Here is a 14395-nt window from a genome sequence, read left to right on the forward strand (position 1 = left end):
TTAAAACAATGTCAAATACAAATTGAGTGAGATTTAAAGTGCTGCTAAATGGGTGCTTTAAGCAAAGCTATAGATCAGCTGTTTTTTAGTCTTTATGCTAATCTAAGCTAATCAAGAGACTTAGGAGATAAATGTGACAAGAAAAGATATCAAACTTCTGTCTCTTACTAGAGTTAAAGCTGAAGTTTATCTGTCTTGTTTCTTCTTTTTGTCTCATTCCTTTTTATTAATCGTCTTGTTACTTTTACTCCGTTTCAATCTCCCACCTACCCAAAGGAGATGATGACGAGGAGGAGAGCGGCGAGGAGCGGCTGCCCTCCTGCTTCGACTACATCATGCACTTCCTCACCGTCTTCTGGAAGGTTCTGTTCGCCTTCGTCCCTCCCACAGAGTACTGGAACGGCTGGGCCTGCTTCATCGTCTCCATATCGCTTATCGGCGTCCTCACCGCAGTCACGGGCGATCTGGCATCTCACTTCGGCTGCACGATAGGACTGAAAGACTCGGTGACGGCTGTGGTGTTTGTAGCGCTGGGAACATCAGTGCCAGGTGAGGATGAGTGGGGAAGAGCCTTATTATTTGACTTTAAATCCCAATCTAAGCACCAAAACATTCACCACCACACGCTCATCAATGGCCAGCTCATCAAACACATCAGAAAACGTGTCTGGGATCTTTATTTCTTTTATATTGTTTCACCTTTCAAACAACTTGGTTAGATTGGGTTAAAATACAAACTTTCAACAATGGTTACAGTGTCTTATCCATGCTGATGATTGGTCAGCATGGATAAATACCACCCGTTTCCTGAGAACACGCTTTTAGCTGGATTGAAAAACCCTGATTTAACCTATTAAGTTCATAACCACCACCTTTGTGTGACCTCTTAGTCTGATTGTGTTAGGGTTAGTTTAGCTAGATAATGAAAAATTAGTTAGACACATGGTTACATTTAGATGTGGTATTGTGGGTTATTATGAGTAATGCCTGTGTATGAGTGCGGTTGTTGAAAACAAGCAGGAAGAAGATTTTCCCAGCTTGCAGCTTGATCTGAATACAGGTATGAGGAGAGGTTTAGCGGGACTCAAACAGAAACAGATGGCTCGGTGTTACGCCACAGTGGTGCAGAGTGATTATTTTCCACGTTTGCCATGTTACAAATTCCTCCCCTCCCATTACACCACACTCGAGCTTTCCGTTTCACCAGACATGAAATGAGCTGCGTCTTCCCTCCAAAGTTCAGATGTAAATAAACAAACACAAGCCTCTCTCCTGCGCCTGATTTCAATAGCAGCCGCTTTGACTTCCAGGATCGAAATCAAAAATAGAATTGTAAAACTCCGGCTCCATCACAGCCTTCAGCCTCGGATTTTTTTCTTGCCCGGAGTGGGCAGATCGTCCCCAGACTTTCATTCAATTCCCTGCCTCATTCCTAACGTCAGCAGGTTTATTGTTGTCCCTTCGTATGATTTATAGAAACGGCTCCTGTGCTGCTCTTCCGGGCGGTAACTTGGATGGCTTGTGATGAGGTCTCTGGAAAGTAGTGTTTGAATCAATTCCTTCTACAACCATGTTATGGTGTGTGAAGGGGAATTTTAGATCCGTAAATCAGCGCGTTTCCTTTTGCAAGGTTCTAATGTTTTCATTTTCCCTCTTGTTGTGAATCTCTGATCACTTTCACTCCCAGCCAGATCTCTATCTGTTCCTTCTTTAGTCTCTCATAGTCCCCCCACTTATCTGTTAGGCTCTCATGCCCCATTCTGGTCAATTTGTTACTCTGACTTGGTGTTACCTTACTCCGCTCTTTCTTTCCTCCTCTTAGTGTTTTTGCTATTGGATCATCCATCATTCTGACCTGTGTATGCTGTAGAAACCAGGCGTGCGTGTGGGTAAAAACGTGTGCTTTTCCTGTCGAGGAGCTGCAAGTTAGCATGCAGCATCTCCAGCGGGCCATTATGACTTTCACAGGGAGTGTTTGCTGCCTTCTGCGTGTGTGATCTCCTTAAAACTTGTTAGCAACACTCATCTGCTCTCTCGTTTCCATTTCTCTGACATGCGCCCTTCCCTCCTCCTTCTCTTCTCTCTGTCCTCCTCAAGATTCATAAAAGCATTTCTGTGTTATTTGATTGGAGACACACTCCAGGATTATCGGCCCAATTTACACAGAATTTGCAGACTCGGGCAATTAGAGAGCAAACGCTGATGGTTTGAAAGCTGCACGCTGCAAAAATGTTTCTGCCTGTTTAAGAGGTTTGCACAGCTCATTTGTAGCCATCTGAGGTATTTAAACGGTAAGTGGTGTTTGATATGTGCATCCGTGGTGAACAAATGCTGACGCTGGTTTGCAGTCTTCATCTCATACGCTGCTTCATACCTGAAGTTTATCTCTGTGTGAACTGATTTTTGACTTTTTGGATAATATTGATTTAGTTGTTGCTCTTCCTTTGGTCTAAATACATGAATTTCACTGTGGAAAGTCCTTTTGGAATTTTGTGGGAAGTTGCTGCAACAGAGGATTTAAATTGTTTTAGTATAACAATAAAAATCTGCACAGCCTCGTTCATCAAATGAGAACTTTTAGATATTTTTGTGACCGTTTAGCAGGAATAGTGTGGACGAAAGGAGTTTATACGAGCCAAATGAAGATGTTCAGAAGATGACACTCCAGTAGGTCTGCGTACATTCACCACAGCATTAAACAGGCTGTTCTCATCATTGTTACCTGTGTGGCTGGCTAGGCAGGACCAGATCGCAGGACTCAGAGACGGGGGATTTAAATCTAAGAGGCAGCTTTATTTGCTGTGATGAAGAAGTCAGATGTGGTGCAAAAATAAAAATTAAAAAAAAAAAAACACTAAAAGAAACAAGTTTAGAACTAAGACTCTTGCAACCAGGACACAATAAAGGAACATGAACTACACACAAGAAACACACTGCAAACATGGAGACCACGACGACCAGAGTGTGACTGAAGACTTAAATACACATGCAGGATAACGAGGGAAACAGGAGAGAAACACAGCAGGAACAAATCAGACGCAACGAGAGAGGGGAAGGAAAACTAAACAATGCATGCAGGACAAGAGACTATCATAACAAGACAGGAAACACTGAGGACAAAACAATAAGGGAAACTAAACCAGAACCACAAAGGATAAACACAAGAATCAGAAACTCATAAACGAAGAAAACTAAACTAGGAAATATGAGAACTCTAAGAATACCACAATAATGACTTATCAAGATTCAAAAAAGTCCACAAACACAAAACACTGGGTCAGAGACCCACAACCATGACAGTTCTGTTTTCTATTTTTAAACATATGAAATTAGGGCTGTGCAATATGACCAAAATCTCATATCCCGATATTAGACATTTATTGTCCCGACAAAGATATATATCACAAAAATTTTACATTTTCTGTAAATTCTGTGAATCTCGGGTAACTCGACTCGTGTGAAGTGTTTTCAGCTGGGCGTCGTGTACCTGGAGTCGAGTGTTTTCACCGACCAGTTTCCTGCATAATTTGCATAGTACAGTTTTCTGGTCCGTGTCATACTTTTCATAACAAAACCATGTCCATGCTACAGAGGTAGCCCCTCGTTTAGAAATAAGGTCCTCGATTTGTTTCAACTGCTCTTCCTGTTTGTCATCATTTCAGTTTATTTTGAAAAATCCCAACAGGATCTTCAGCTTTATTGTGAAAGGTTTATGTGGAAAATAAACAAGTGGACGGCGGAGCCACACGCTGGGTTTACCGTCACTGTTGCTAACAACAACGTGGAAAAACAGTCGCGTATCCGCCTGTAGCGTGGTTATTTTAAATATAAGAGAAAGAGAGAGCTTTAAGAAATTAATAAACTACAGTGACCATCAAAGTCATGAAAAATATTGCCGTAAACAGTTTATTTTGCGACACCACGAAACAAACGATAGCGTAAAATGAAACGATAGACGTTTTCATATCGTCATCCGATATATATCTTATATCGAACAGCCTTATATGAAATAGCAAATAAATGTTCATTGAGCACCTATTGGGATTTAAGTTGCTTTTTAGACAAGTGAAGATATTTCTTTAGCGAACTGATTCCTTTTAAGAAACATTGCTAATTCAGAGTCTGTGATGCTGCTGGATTTTGTCCCACTGCATCTCTAACATGTGTCTGATGATCTTATTTGGAGGCAGTAATGTGGAGTTATATGGCTGCCCCTATGTGCACACACACACTTGTTTTTTGTGTCGTCTACCCCCAGCAGGATTACAGTCCCCCCCCGAAAAAATTTTGAGGACAGTTTTAATGTTGGGATACGAATTTCAGCTAATCTCACTGACATTCAAATGAAAATTGAGGCTCTTCTCACCAGCCTGTCTAAAAACAGACGTTCAGTAACTGGCAGCAGCTTCCGCCGGTATTCCCTGCCAACCCAGTTGTAGTCTCTCTGCTTTTCATCCAGTTTCTCCTCACATATCCTGCACCACAGAGCACACTTAGTGTACACCTACAGCATTTCACAGCATTTATTACATTGATTTTGGTTGTTCTGATGCCAGAACACAACTGTAAATTGCAGCAGGACTAGTAAATCTTCTCTGAAACTAATGCAAGTGATGTTTAATTCTGCCCAGTGTGCATAAAAAAAACGATATATGGCAAGTGAATCCATTTCTGACAAAAATGTGTATCGCGGAGCAACGCAAACCTCCTGAGGCTTTTTTAAATGCACATAAATTTTGATAATGTAACTCTAAAGGCTCTCGCCTCAAACAGTGACCCAATGTGAACACAGAAATGATCATTCCACAGGGATCCCACAGGGATGGAAATTTCTCTCTAAAGATATAACCTGGACACAGGGCAACCACTGAGCAACCAGCATTAAACCACTGATTCAGCTCCATGGAGCATGATTACAAAAATATGGACTAAGAGACTTTAACTGTGGCTGACAGATTGTTATTTCCTTATGCAGTATACACTCACCGTCCACTTTGTAAGTTGCTTTGATTCAACAGCTCGTCATTGCATGTATCTAATCAGCGAATCACATCACAGCTGCATTTGCGAATGCAGTCATAGTCAAGAAGATCTGCCAAAATTCAAACTGACCATCAGAATGGGGAAGAAAGGTGATTTAAGTGTATTTGATAGTTGTTGGTGCCAGATGTACGGTGGCCCTGAGAGGCCAAACGGACTACAACTTAAGAAAAGACCAGCAATAAGAAAAACGCTGCAAAAACACACAAAACACAATGGAAATCGGAAAAACAAAAACAGAATTAGGAAAAGACAGATTTCCAAAAGCACAAGGGAAGTGTTTCTGGGGAGACAATAACCCGACGGACCAGTTGCAGGCGCCCAAAACATGGTAGATGTGTTTTATTCTCATGATTCATATAATACTGATGACAGATTTTTAGGCTAATAGTTAGGCTAACACAGTTACCGATAGATCCTCCACTTCTTTTAAGTGTCTCCCAGCACAATTCTTATTGCATATTTTGGTTCCTGCAACTGGTCCGTCGGGTTATTGCCTCCCCAGAAACACTTCCCTTGTGCTTTTAGAAATCTATTTTTACCTATTTCTGTTTTCGTTTTTTCTATTTCCGTTTTCATTTCTTCCTATTTCCGTTGTGTTTTGTGTGCTATTGCAGCGTTTTTCTTATTGCTGATCTTTTCTTAAGTTGTAGTCCATTTGGCCTCTCAGGGCCACCTTACAGATGGGCTGAATGTGGGTGCTTTAGAAACAGCAGATTTTCAACACAACCACCTCTTTAAGGTTTACAGAGAATGATCCAAAAAAGCAAAATACCCAATGAGTGTCAGTTCTTTGTCTTGTTGATGCCAGAGGTCAGAGAATGGCTTTCATAGGACTTCATAGGAATTAAACAGTAAGTCAAATAATCACATAATACAATTAAGGTCTGCAGAGGAGCATCTCTGAATGCACAGTGCATCAAACCTTGAAGCAGATTGGCTACAGCAGCGAAAGACCAGGTGCTGCTCCTGTTAGAGCATGATCTCGTGGACAATAGATCACAGGCATTTAAAACTAAACAATATTGTTTGTTTGTATCAATGGTTTCGTTGTAGCAAGGTGTACCTAAAAAAAGTGGCAAGTGAGTGTGTAATCCTTTCAATTACACATACAGTGTTACACATCCGTGATAATATTTATGCAAAAGGAATGGAGGAACTGACCTTTGTGGTTGCAAAGGGGCTTGCAGATACATAGAAACTGTGGGTGTATAAGATGTCAGCAAGTGTTAGGTGATCTACCAAGAGTGAAGAACTGAGTTTGACTTTAACTGACATGTAGGATATTCCCGGAAATGTCAGGATTTCACTCATCAATGACTTCCAGTGTCTGCAACAAACCTTTTTTATAAAATCTTATGTATGACTCCCCATCATCTTCGTGATAGCTGACTGGATAAGCACCAGTGTAACCAAATATCTACTGATTGGATTTGACAGCATTGCATATTTAAATTATGCAGGTTATAAAATCTTCTGCTGTATTTGGCTGTCACCCAAGCATTTGTTCGTCCTTTGTCTGTCTTTGAGTATTATGTCCTCAGTTATCGGTACAGTTGCTTTTCTTCTTCCTAGGTGTTGTAACTTTTTTTTCTTAGACTGATAATCAGTGTCTGCCTGTAAAAAAGAACAACCACTTCACAGTTTTGTCCTGTCTTTATGCTTCTCTTTCCATTCTTGAATGACATGATGTTCACTTGTATGTTTTTAAGTGGAAAACAGTTGTTACCTTTAGCTTTTTGCAGCAGCCTGTGAGCAAGTCCTTCACAAAAATACATCTAAAATTTATTCAATTAAAGTAATTTCCATAGTTTTGGTTGGCACAGTGTCATTGTCTTGTTTTGACGCTAGGTCTATGCTTTGCTTTTATGCCTTGTTCTAATCTTGCACATTGATTTTTCTATTGTAGTTTGAAGCGGTTGCTCTGAGGTTTTGAAAAGATGAACGTAGTAGAAGAAAGAACCCTAAAAATGAGGCAGCATAAAAAAGGGTTTTACAATAAAGCCTGTCTTTCTTTCTTTCTTTCTTCTAGACACATTTGCCAGCAAGGTCGCTGCCATCCAGGACCAGTACGCTGACGCCTCCATCGGCAACGTCACCGGCTCCAATGCGGTTAACGTCTTTCTGGGCATTGGCGTGGCATGGACCATCGCTGCCATCGCCTGGCGCTCCAAGGGCAAACCTTTCAAGGTGGACCCAGGAAGTCTGGCCTTCTCTGTCACCCTCTTCACTATCTTAGCTGTGGTGAGCGTGCTCACGCTTCTGTACCGGAGGCGGGCAACAGTCGCCGGTGGCGAGCTGGGTGGGCCGCGGACTTGCAAAATAATAACGTCGCTGATGTTTGTCTCATTGTGGTTGATTTACATCCTGCTGGCTTCCCTGGAGGCCTATTGCCATATACCAGGGTTTTAAATGGAAAGGAAAGCAGAGGGAGAGAGAGGCCCACTGCCAATATGAAAAGAGAGAGAGAGAGAGAGAGCGATGCAGCAGTCTTGAAAGAGGGAGTCGAGATGGATCGATATGGGCCGACTTTTCAGGAAATCTTTAAATCCGTCCAAAGACTATTTCAGTTTTTCATCAGATGTGTTTTTTCCCTACATTCCTCTCTGTCCTGAAAAACAGAGAGTGAGTCCTCATAAACAGTAAAACTTGCCAAATGTCCAAATTAATAATTATTTATTCTACATTAGCAGCTCTTTTAGACAGGAAGCCCCTCCCTCTGGTCTAGTTATGACGAAACTTCTCGAATACATAAAATTAAAATGTAACATCGTGGAAAAAAGGTATAAAACTGACTTTTGAGGGTGCTTCTAAAATCAGCAGTTGACAACAAAGTGTACAGGCTCATGTTGTCCTAATATACTGCCAAGACAGCTGGAACGAAAAGACGATCAGCTGGCTTCTGAAGAGAAAATAGGTTGAGAGTGAGGATTAAAGTGAGATATAAAAATGGAAAAGATGAGACAAGAAGAAACAGAAATAGAGAAAGAAGAAAGTGTGTATAGCATAAACAAGAATATGTGGTAAAAACCTTTTACTGCCCTGTATTAGTCACTCGTTCGCTCCCTCCACCTTTACTGTATCAGTGGACGCTCCTGTCTGAACATTTGAGCTCTAAAACTGACAGTGACTTCACACTTTTAATCCCTCTTCCACCAAATGCACACAGACACACACACACTCACATATACACACTCTTGGGGCCCTTGGGTGATTCTGCAGTTGCGGGGACCAATTTGCGGGCGAGATGAAAAGTGAACATCCTTTCATTTTATTTTATTTTTGTCTTTTTATTCTTTTCTTCCTCAGTACACTGTGCAAAATAGTCCCTACACACACCATACACTTTCCTCAGACCCTTGCTCTTGCCTTACTTTTATCTTCCCCGTAGGAATAAAGTCTTAAAGTTGATGAAATGTTGTAGTCAGCACCGACCGACCTGCCCTCTTTTTAATTGAGCCAGTTTCTGTTTCATTTTGGCATCTGTTTAATGCCAAATTCCCACACTTTTTACTAAACTTTTGAGTGGCGTCACGTGTTGATGTTGTTACCGTGCAATTGTAAAAAATAACAACAATGAAAAACCGTATAAATGCAGCGTGATCTGATAATGGACAAGACAAATTCAAGTGAAGAAATCTCTAAAGTGGGGAGGAAGAACCAACAAGAACAGTCCACCAAGAAAAAGCTGAAGCTTTGTGCACGACACATCGTGAGGTGCATTGTTTACACTTTAAACTACGGATAATGTGAACAACTTTGAGCCAAGCAGGGACTTCTGTGATGCCGTCGATGAACAACACAAGAATCGGAGCGAAGGATCGACTGCGAGACGACGGTGTTGACGACAAATCAGAACCATGACTACAGCCAGTGTTTCTAATTGTACATGATAACAGAAACTGTCGTTGATGTGTGTGCGAGAAGTCATTGATATCCCCTCTATCTTAAGACCCACTCTGTAAGTAAAACTCTGGAGGTATTCAAGAAAGACTCACGTGGACTTTTTTCTCTGAAACAAAGAGAAACGAGAGGACATTTTTAAGGAAACCCAATGCAACAAGAAGAGTGTGAACATAAAACCACAGGAGAGTGAGACACTTTGAAGGAAATGTACGGCAGCTCTGAAATATCACATGACTGTTCTGCTCCAGTCGGGACATTTCTTTGTAATCTAAACAAAAAATTAAAAAAAAATATATATATATACATATAAATCACAAGTGTGTGTATCCAAAGATGAGATAGAAGAAAATAGTCACAGATCACGTTTTCAGTGTGCAGTCTACAAGCTGCTGGTTGTAGTTTGTAAAAAAAAAACAAACAAACAAAATAACTGGCAAGAATTTCATAAAAATGTTCACACTACAGATATATGTGGTAAATGATCTGGTATATTTTATGGGTAAAACTGTGCTATTTATTATGTTTTCGTGAAACTTTTTTTTTCTGTGAAACTCAGGCGTGGTGTGCGTGGAAGTGAAAGTAAGATATTCAGAATAGCTAAAAGCGAGAATATTAGGCCATGTATCGTGTGAACTGTTTTGTCATCCGTGTCTGTCGTTTAAAGTGTCAAAGCCCAGATCTGCATTATGTGGTGTTAATAGCCCGGTCCTGCCCGGAGGCTGGACCGAAACTGGACAGAAGGGATGGCATATGGCTTGTCAGTGTAGATTATTATTAAACGCTAACTTCCCTTTGTTGAAAACAGTATAGAAAGAGATACTCTGCAGGAAGTGGGCGATTTTTCTCTCAACTACCCACCATGCTGACGGAGATCTTCAAGAAAAATCATCCTGAGATAAACAATAATTTAGCTTTTTGGTTTGTTGACTGACACAAGAATAGGACAGAAAACAACAATTTACCTGCCTGCCATCCTTATTGTTAAATATGGACAGCCCACTCACTGCTGTCAGCCCGTATAAATGCAGACATGACAAAGCCGCCTTAATTTGTGACCAATCCACGCCTCTGATACAGCCCCGCCAAGTTCGGTGGATGTAGAAATGGAAGATAAGTGGGTGATTGGTGCAAACAGGCATTGCTCTATGGGGGTAAACATTCCTGTATCCATTGCAACTTCACTCTTTCTATGGTACATCTTTTGCTGCAGGAAAGGAAAGCTGTTTTCCCCAGCCCACTTTCAATGATAGAGTTTGGACATCTGCCATATTCCTTTTAGCTGCAAAGATTTAACATTGTTCTACAGAAGTTAAACATGATGACATGTCCTGTCCCAACACCTGTAGAAAAGGGCGTTGGTCAAGACGTTTTCAGCCTTTCAGAAGCTGAGGTCATGTTAAGTCAACCTAAGGCAACTCTACTGTCCATGTGAAAGGTGGGGATAGTCTGAAAGCCAAATTTTGCAAACTGCCACATTGGGAAGATGTGAACTGGAAGTATTCAGTGGGTTGTTGATAGTTTGTCAGCGTTAATCTCGTTAAAATGACATTAACGCCATAACCGCATTAGCAAATCTCAGTTAGCGAGTTAGCGCGAATCGCCCCACGCATGGGGCTGCACATTGACAATGCGTTAGCTTGTTAATGCGTTAGCTCATTAACACGTTAGCGCCGTCCAGCCCCACGCACGGGGCGATCCGCGCTAACTCGCTAACGGAGATTTGCCGCGTTAATGCGGTTATGGTGTTAACGTCATTTTAACGAGATTAACGCTGACAGCACTAAATATAATATATAATGATAAGTCACAGTGAAACTAAGATATGTGTGTTTGTACGTTGACATTTGCCTGATAGGTTGAGATAGCGTCCACGCCCCTAACTTTAAGCCTTACCAGTAAAAAAAAAAACGACAACTTTAAAAATCTCTTGAATTAGTCATATTTGTACGAGGCTAAAATTGCTAATTTCACGGCTGAGGCTGTTCATTTTAACATTTAACATTCACACCCTTTAATGATCTGTAATTATTTGGTCTCAGCACATAATATGTTGAAACCTAGGCCTGAACCCTCCACGACCGAGGTCAGTGTTTCAATGTTTGGCATGACTTGCACATTGCCATGGCCCCTGCCAGCCTCTTACTAGGGCCAAACTCTTTCTTTTTTTCTCAATGACTTAAGCTTCAGTAACAGTTGCCAGTTTCCGAATGAGTGGGCAGGATAATAGTGCTGCTGACGCCACAGGAATACTGGGACGGATTTAGAAATGTAGGCTTTTTAAAGGTTGATAAGCCTTGCTGGAGGACGACTGAAAGTGTTTGCGTGTGTGTGTGAGTTTGTGCGTGTGCCTGCTCTCTAAGTGAATGAAGAAATGCGACCATATTTTTAGTCTTTTGCCTGTTGCTTAGCGACCATCTATCTGCTAGCCGTTGTCTTCTTGACTGTTGCTGGTGTGTGCGAGACACTTCATGTGTGTGTGTGTGTGTGTGTGTGTGTGTGTGTGTGTGAGAGAGGTTTTCTTATATTTCTCACTTGCCCTTGTTCTAATGAATGTGACAGACTATGGACGACTGTCACGTTTAAAAAAAGGAAATAAGTTGTTTAGCTTTCAGTTCTCATGCAGCTTGATTCTTCCAGAAGATTCTCTAATTTGGTGTTTTGACAATGGTGATAATATATCAGTCCAAAATCTCAAGTCTGTTCGATTAATTTGAGATTATTTGACTGCTCAGACCATTCCAGTCATCTCTCACAACTGATCAGTGGGAACGTTGCTGAGACCACGCCCACCAGGATTTCATTCTAGGACAAAAGTGGCCACATTTGCTTTGCAGTGACCCTTCCACTCACCTAATGGACCTAAACAATGTCAACACAATGCCCCTGTCACACGTATATTACTCAACATGTGTTTTTTGCCTCCCGTCGTTTGCATGTGTATCCATTGTATGTCTATGTCTGTCTGTGCCTTTTTGTGTGCTGGTGCACCTGTGTGGGTTGTAATCTCCTTACAAGGGCTCACCCCACGTGTCCCTAGCTGACTCCCATATGCTAGATTAATGAATTTGAATGCCAACCTGACCCACAGTAAAAAGGCCTGGAAATTTGATTTTCTCCCTTGTGTACATGCCTGCATGTGCGCCTGAAATGGAGATAGAGAGGCAGGTAAATTGTGGCCGGTACTCTACCCCCATAAGGTGTCTTTGTGTCTGTACCTGTCAAATAAGATTATATATATATATATATATAATCGATCTGGCTGTCTATCGAGACTGGAAAGCTGGCACCTTTCTTTAAAAACGAATATGCGTGTGTATGTGAGTGGAGTTTGGCAGTGCCTGTCGTACACTGAGGTCACAGACTCCACATCTCTTGACTGACTGATGACTACAGGCACACACGCTCTTGCACACAATATTTCATCATCAATTCATATGAAAAAATTCAGAAGATGAAAATGGAACCATGTGGAAAAAATCTAACACTTAAAAGTATTTACATTGTGACAACAGCTGTTAAAAATATTTAACTCATTCAATCAAGTGTAATGATATGATTTGCAGTGTGTGTGTGTGTTCTAGTCCAGCTATCATAGTGAGGACCAGATGGTATTGTAGACCACTACAGTAAGGACATTTTGGAAAGTGAGACCCTTTTGGTCTGTCCTCACTTTTTCAACCGGTTGTGAAAAAAGGGTCTGTGCCTGTGTTTGTTTTGTGGGGTTTAACAGATGTACTGCATCTATCTGAATAGATAATATCTGAATTTTGAAATGGAAAGATTATTTAAGAGTATTTGTTTTCAGGTAAACCTGGAAACCAGCAGCAGTGTTTTGCTATTGTCATTCATTCATTTTTCCAAGATCTATTATTCCATAGTTTGTATTATTTTTCAAACTATTATTTGATCACATAAATATCCAGGAGCTGATCCATGTGGAAAATAGAAGACATGATTAAATTATTTAAAAATAAATTAAAAAAAATTAAAAAAAACATGAATAAATACAGACAAAACACCTAACCTTGAAAAAAATGAATGTTATTCATTACTTATCAGTCTAATGAGCTGAGTATTAATAGTGTAAATCATTACTACAGAGCTATTTGTCAATGATAATTTGGAATATTTTGTCTGTATTCATTTATATAGAGTAAAAATTTATTTCAAGAACTTTGAGTGTCTCGGCGCATGAAGACATCAGTCTGTTTCACACAGTGACGAGTCTGTTGTATACTTTACCAAATGTTTGCTTATATATGTAAAAAATCTGTTGTAACACCTGAACAAATTAACAAAGAACACATTTTTAGCATTTTTGTGCTTTGCCACATTTCTGGTTTGAAACCATATGTAGTGTATCCATGTGTGAAAGATAAAAGAGTATTTCTCCCTTTTTTTCCAGTTCTCACCCCCTCCATTGTTAGCCACTACGTTGCTCTCTACCTTATATTTTTTTTAATGTATACTTACGCCGCCCTATTTATGAGCTCACAAAGTGCTTTTTAATATAAACATCTGGTATTTTTTCATTCATTTTATTATTGTGCTTTTCATTGCATTGTTTTGTGTTGTTTTGGTGATTTTTGTAATTGATACAAAAAAAATCCCTCACAAAGTAGAACAAGAACATAAGAGTGTACTCTTATTGTTTTCATTGTGTGTGTGTGTGTGTGTGTGTGTGTGTGTGTGTGTGTGTGTGTGTGTGTGTGTGTGGATGGATGTGTGCATATGTGTGAGCTGTTCATATCATACTGTGCAAGAGTGTGTTATTGCATGAATTAAAGTCATTCAGAATACAGCGTTCGATGTTGGAAATGTCGTAGTAAAGAGTATTTTTAAATGCTGAAAATGACATGATATGAAACATGATATATAGACCAAACTTTTCTTTTCTTTTTTTTCAAAAATTAAATAAAACGTGACTGGAAAATGCTCAGAAATGTGTTTCTTTTCTAATAATGGAGAGAAAGTCTTTTTTCACCATTAAGATGCTTATTTTAGTAAATAAATCAATCATACTTGAGATAAGTGTTTACCCTGAGTGTATACCTGTAATTGCAATCATCTATAAAAATGTTCATCTACAGTTTCTGCAGCAGACATCCAGAAAAAGCAATATTTTACTTAATTTAGAAAATTAAAAGCCATTTTCAGGCTGAGAGTTTTAAACTTAAAACCAGCTGACAGTTTTTTGTTACATGGTTTGTAACAGTTTTTTCATTAACATTAATATTGGCCTGTAGCTCAAGGATCTAATGATGTGCTACTCTGAGAGTGGGTTACCTGCAAACCTCTGAACATGACTGTGTCATCAGCAAACAAAGTCATCAAAATGATTGGCCATGTTATCACTAAAACAACATTTGTCTATTTGAATATATTTATGTACGGGATGATTAAAGCTCAGGGGGTAGAGTAAGTGGTCTACTGATTGGAAAGTTTGTGG

General features: G+C 40.1%; 1 protein-coding gene across 2 annotated transcripts in view; it reads left to right on the forward strand.

Moving 5' to 3' along the window:
• slc8a4b (solute carrier family 8 member 4b) overlaps positions 1–13889 on the forward strand; it is a 127519-nt gene extending 113630 nt beyond the window's left edge. For both annotated transcript variants that reach the window (XM_026161718.2, XM_026161721.2), the window contains 2 exons: positions 277–549; positions 7073–13889. In XM_026161718.2, coding sequence (XP_026017503.1) covers positions 277–549; positions 7073–7452 — 653 coding nt within the window. In that variant the 3' untranslated portion in view covers positions 7453–13889. The remainder of the gene's footprint in view (positions 1–276; positions 550–7072) is intronic.
• The last annotated feature ends 506 nt before the right edge of the window (positions 13890–14395 follow it).

The sequence above is a fragment of the Astatotilapia calliptera genome, chromosome 3 (assembly GCF_964374335.1).
Source record: "Astatotilapia calliptera chromosome 3, fAstCal68.1, whole genome shotgun sequence".
Taxonomy (NCBI): Eukaryota; Metazoa; Chordata; class Actinopteri; order Cichliformes; family Cichlidae; genus Astatotilapia; species Astatotilapia calliptera.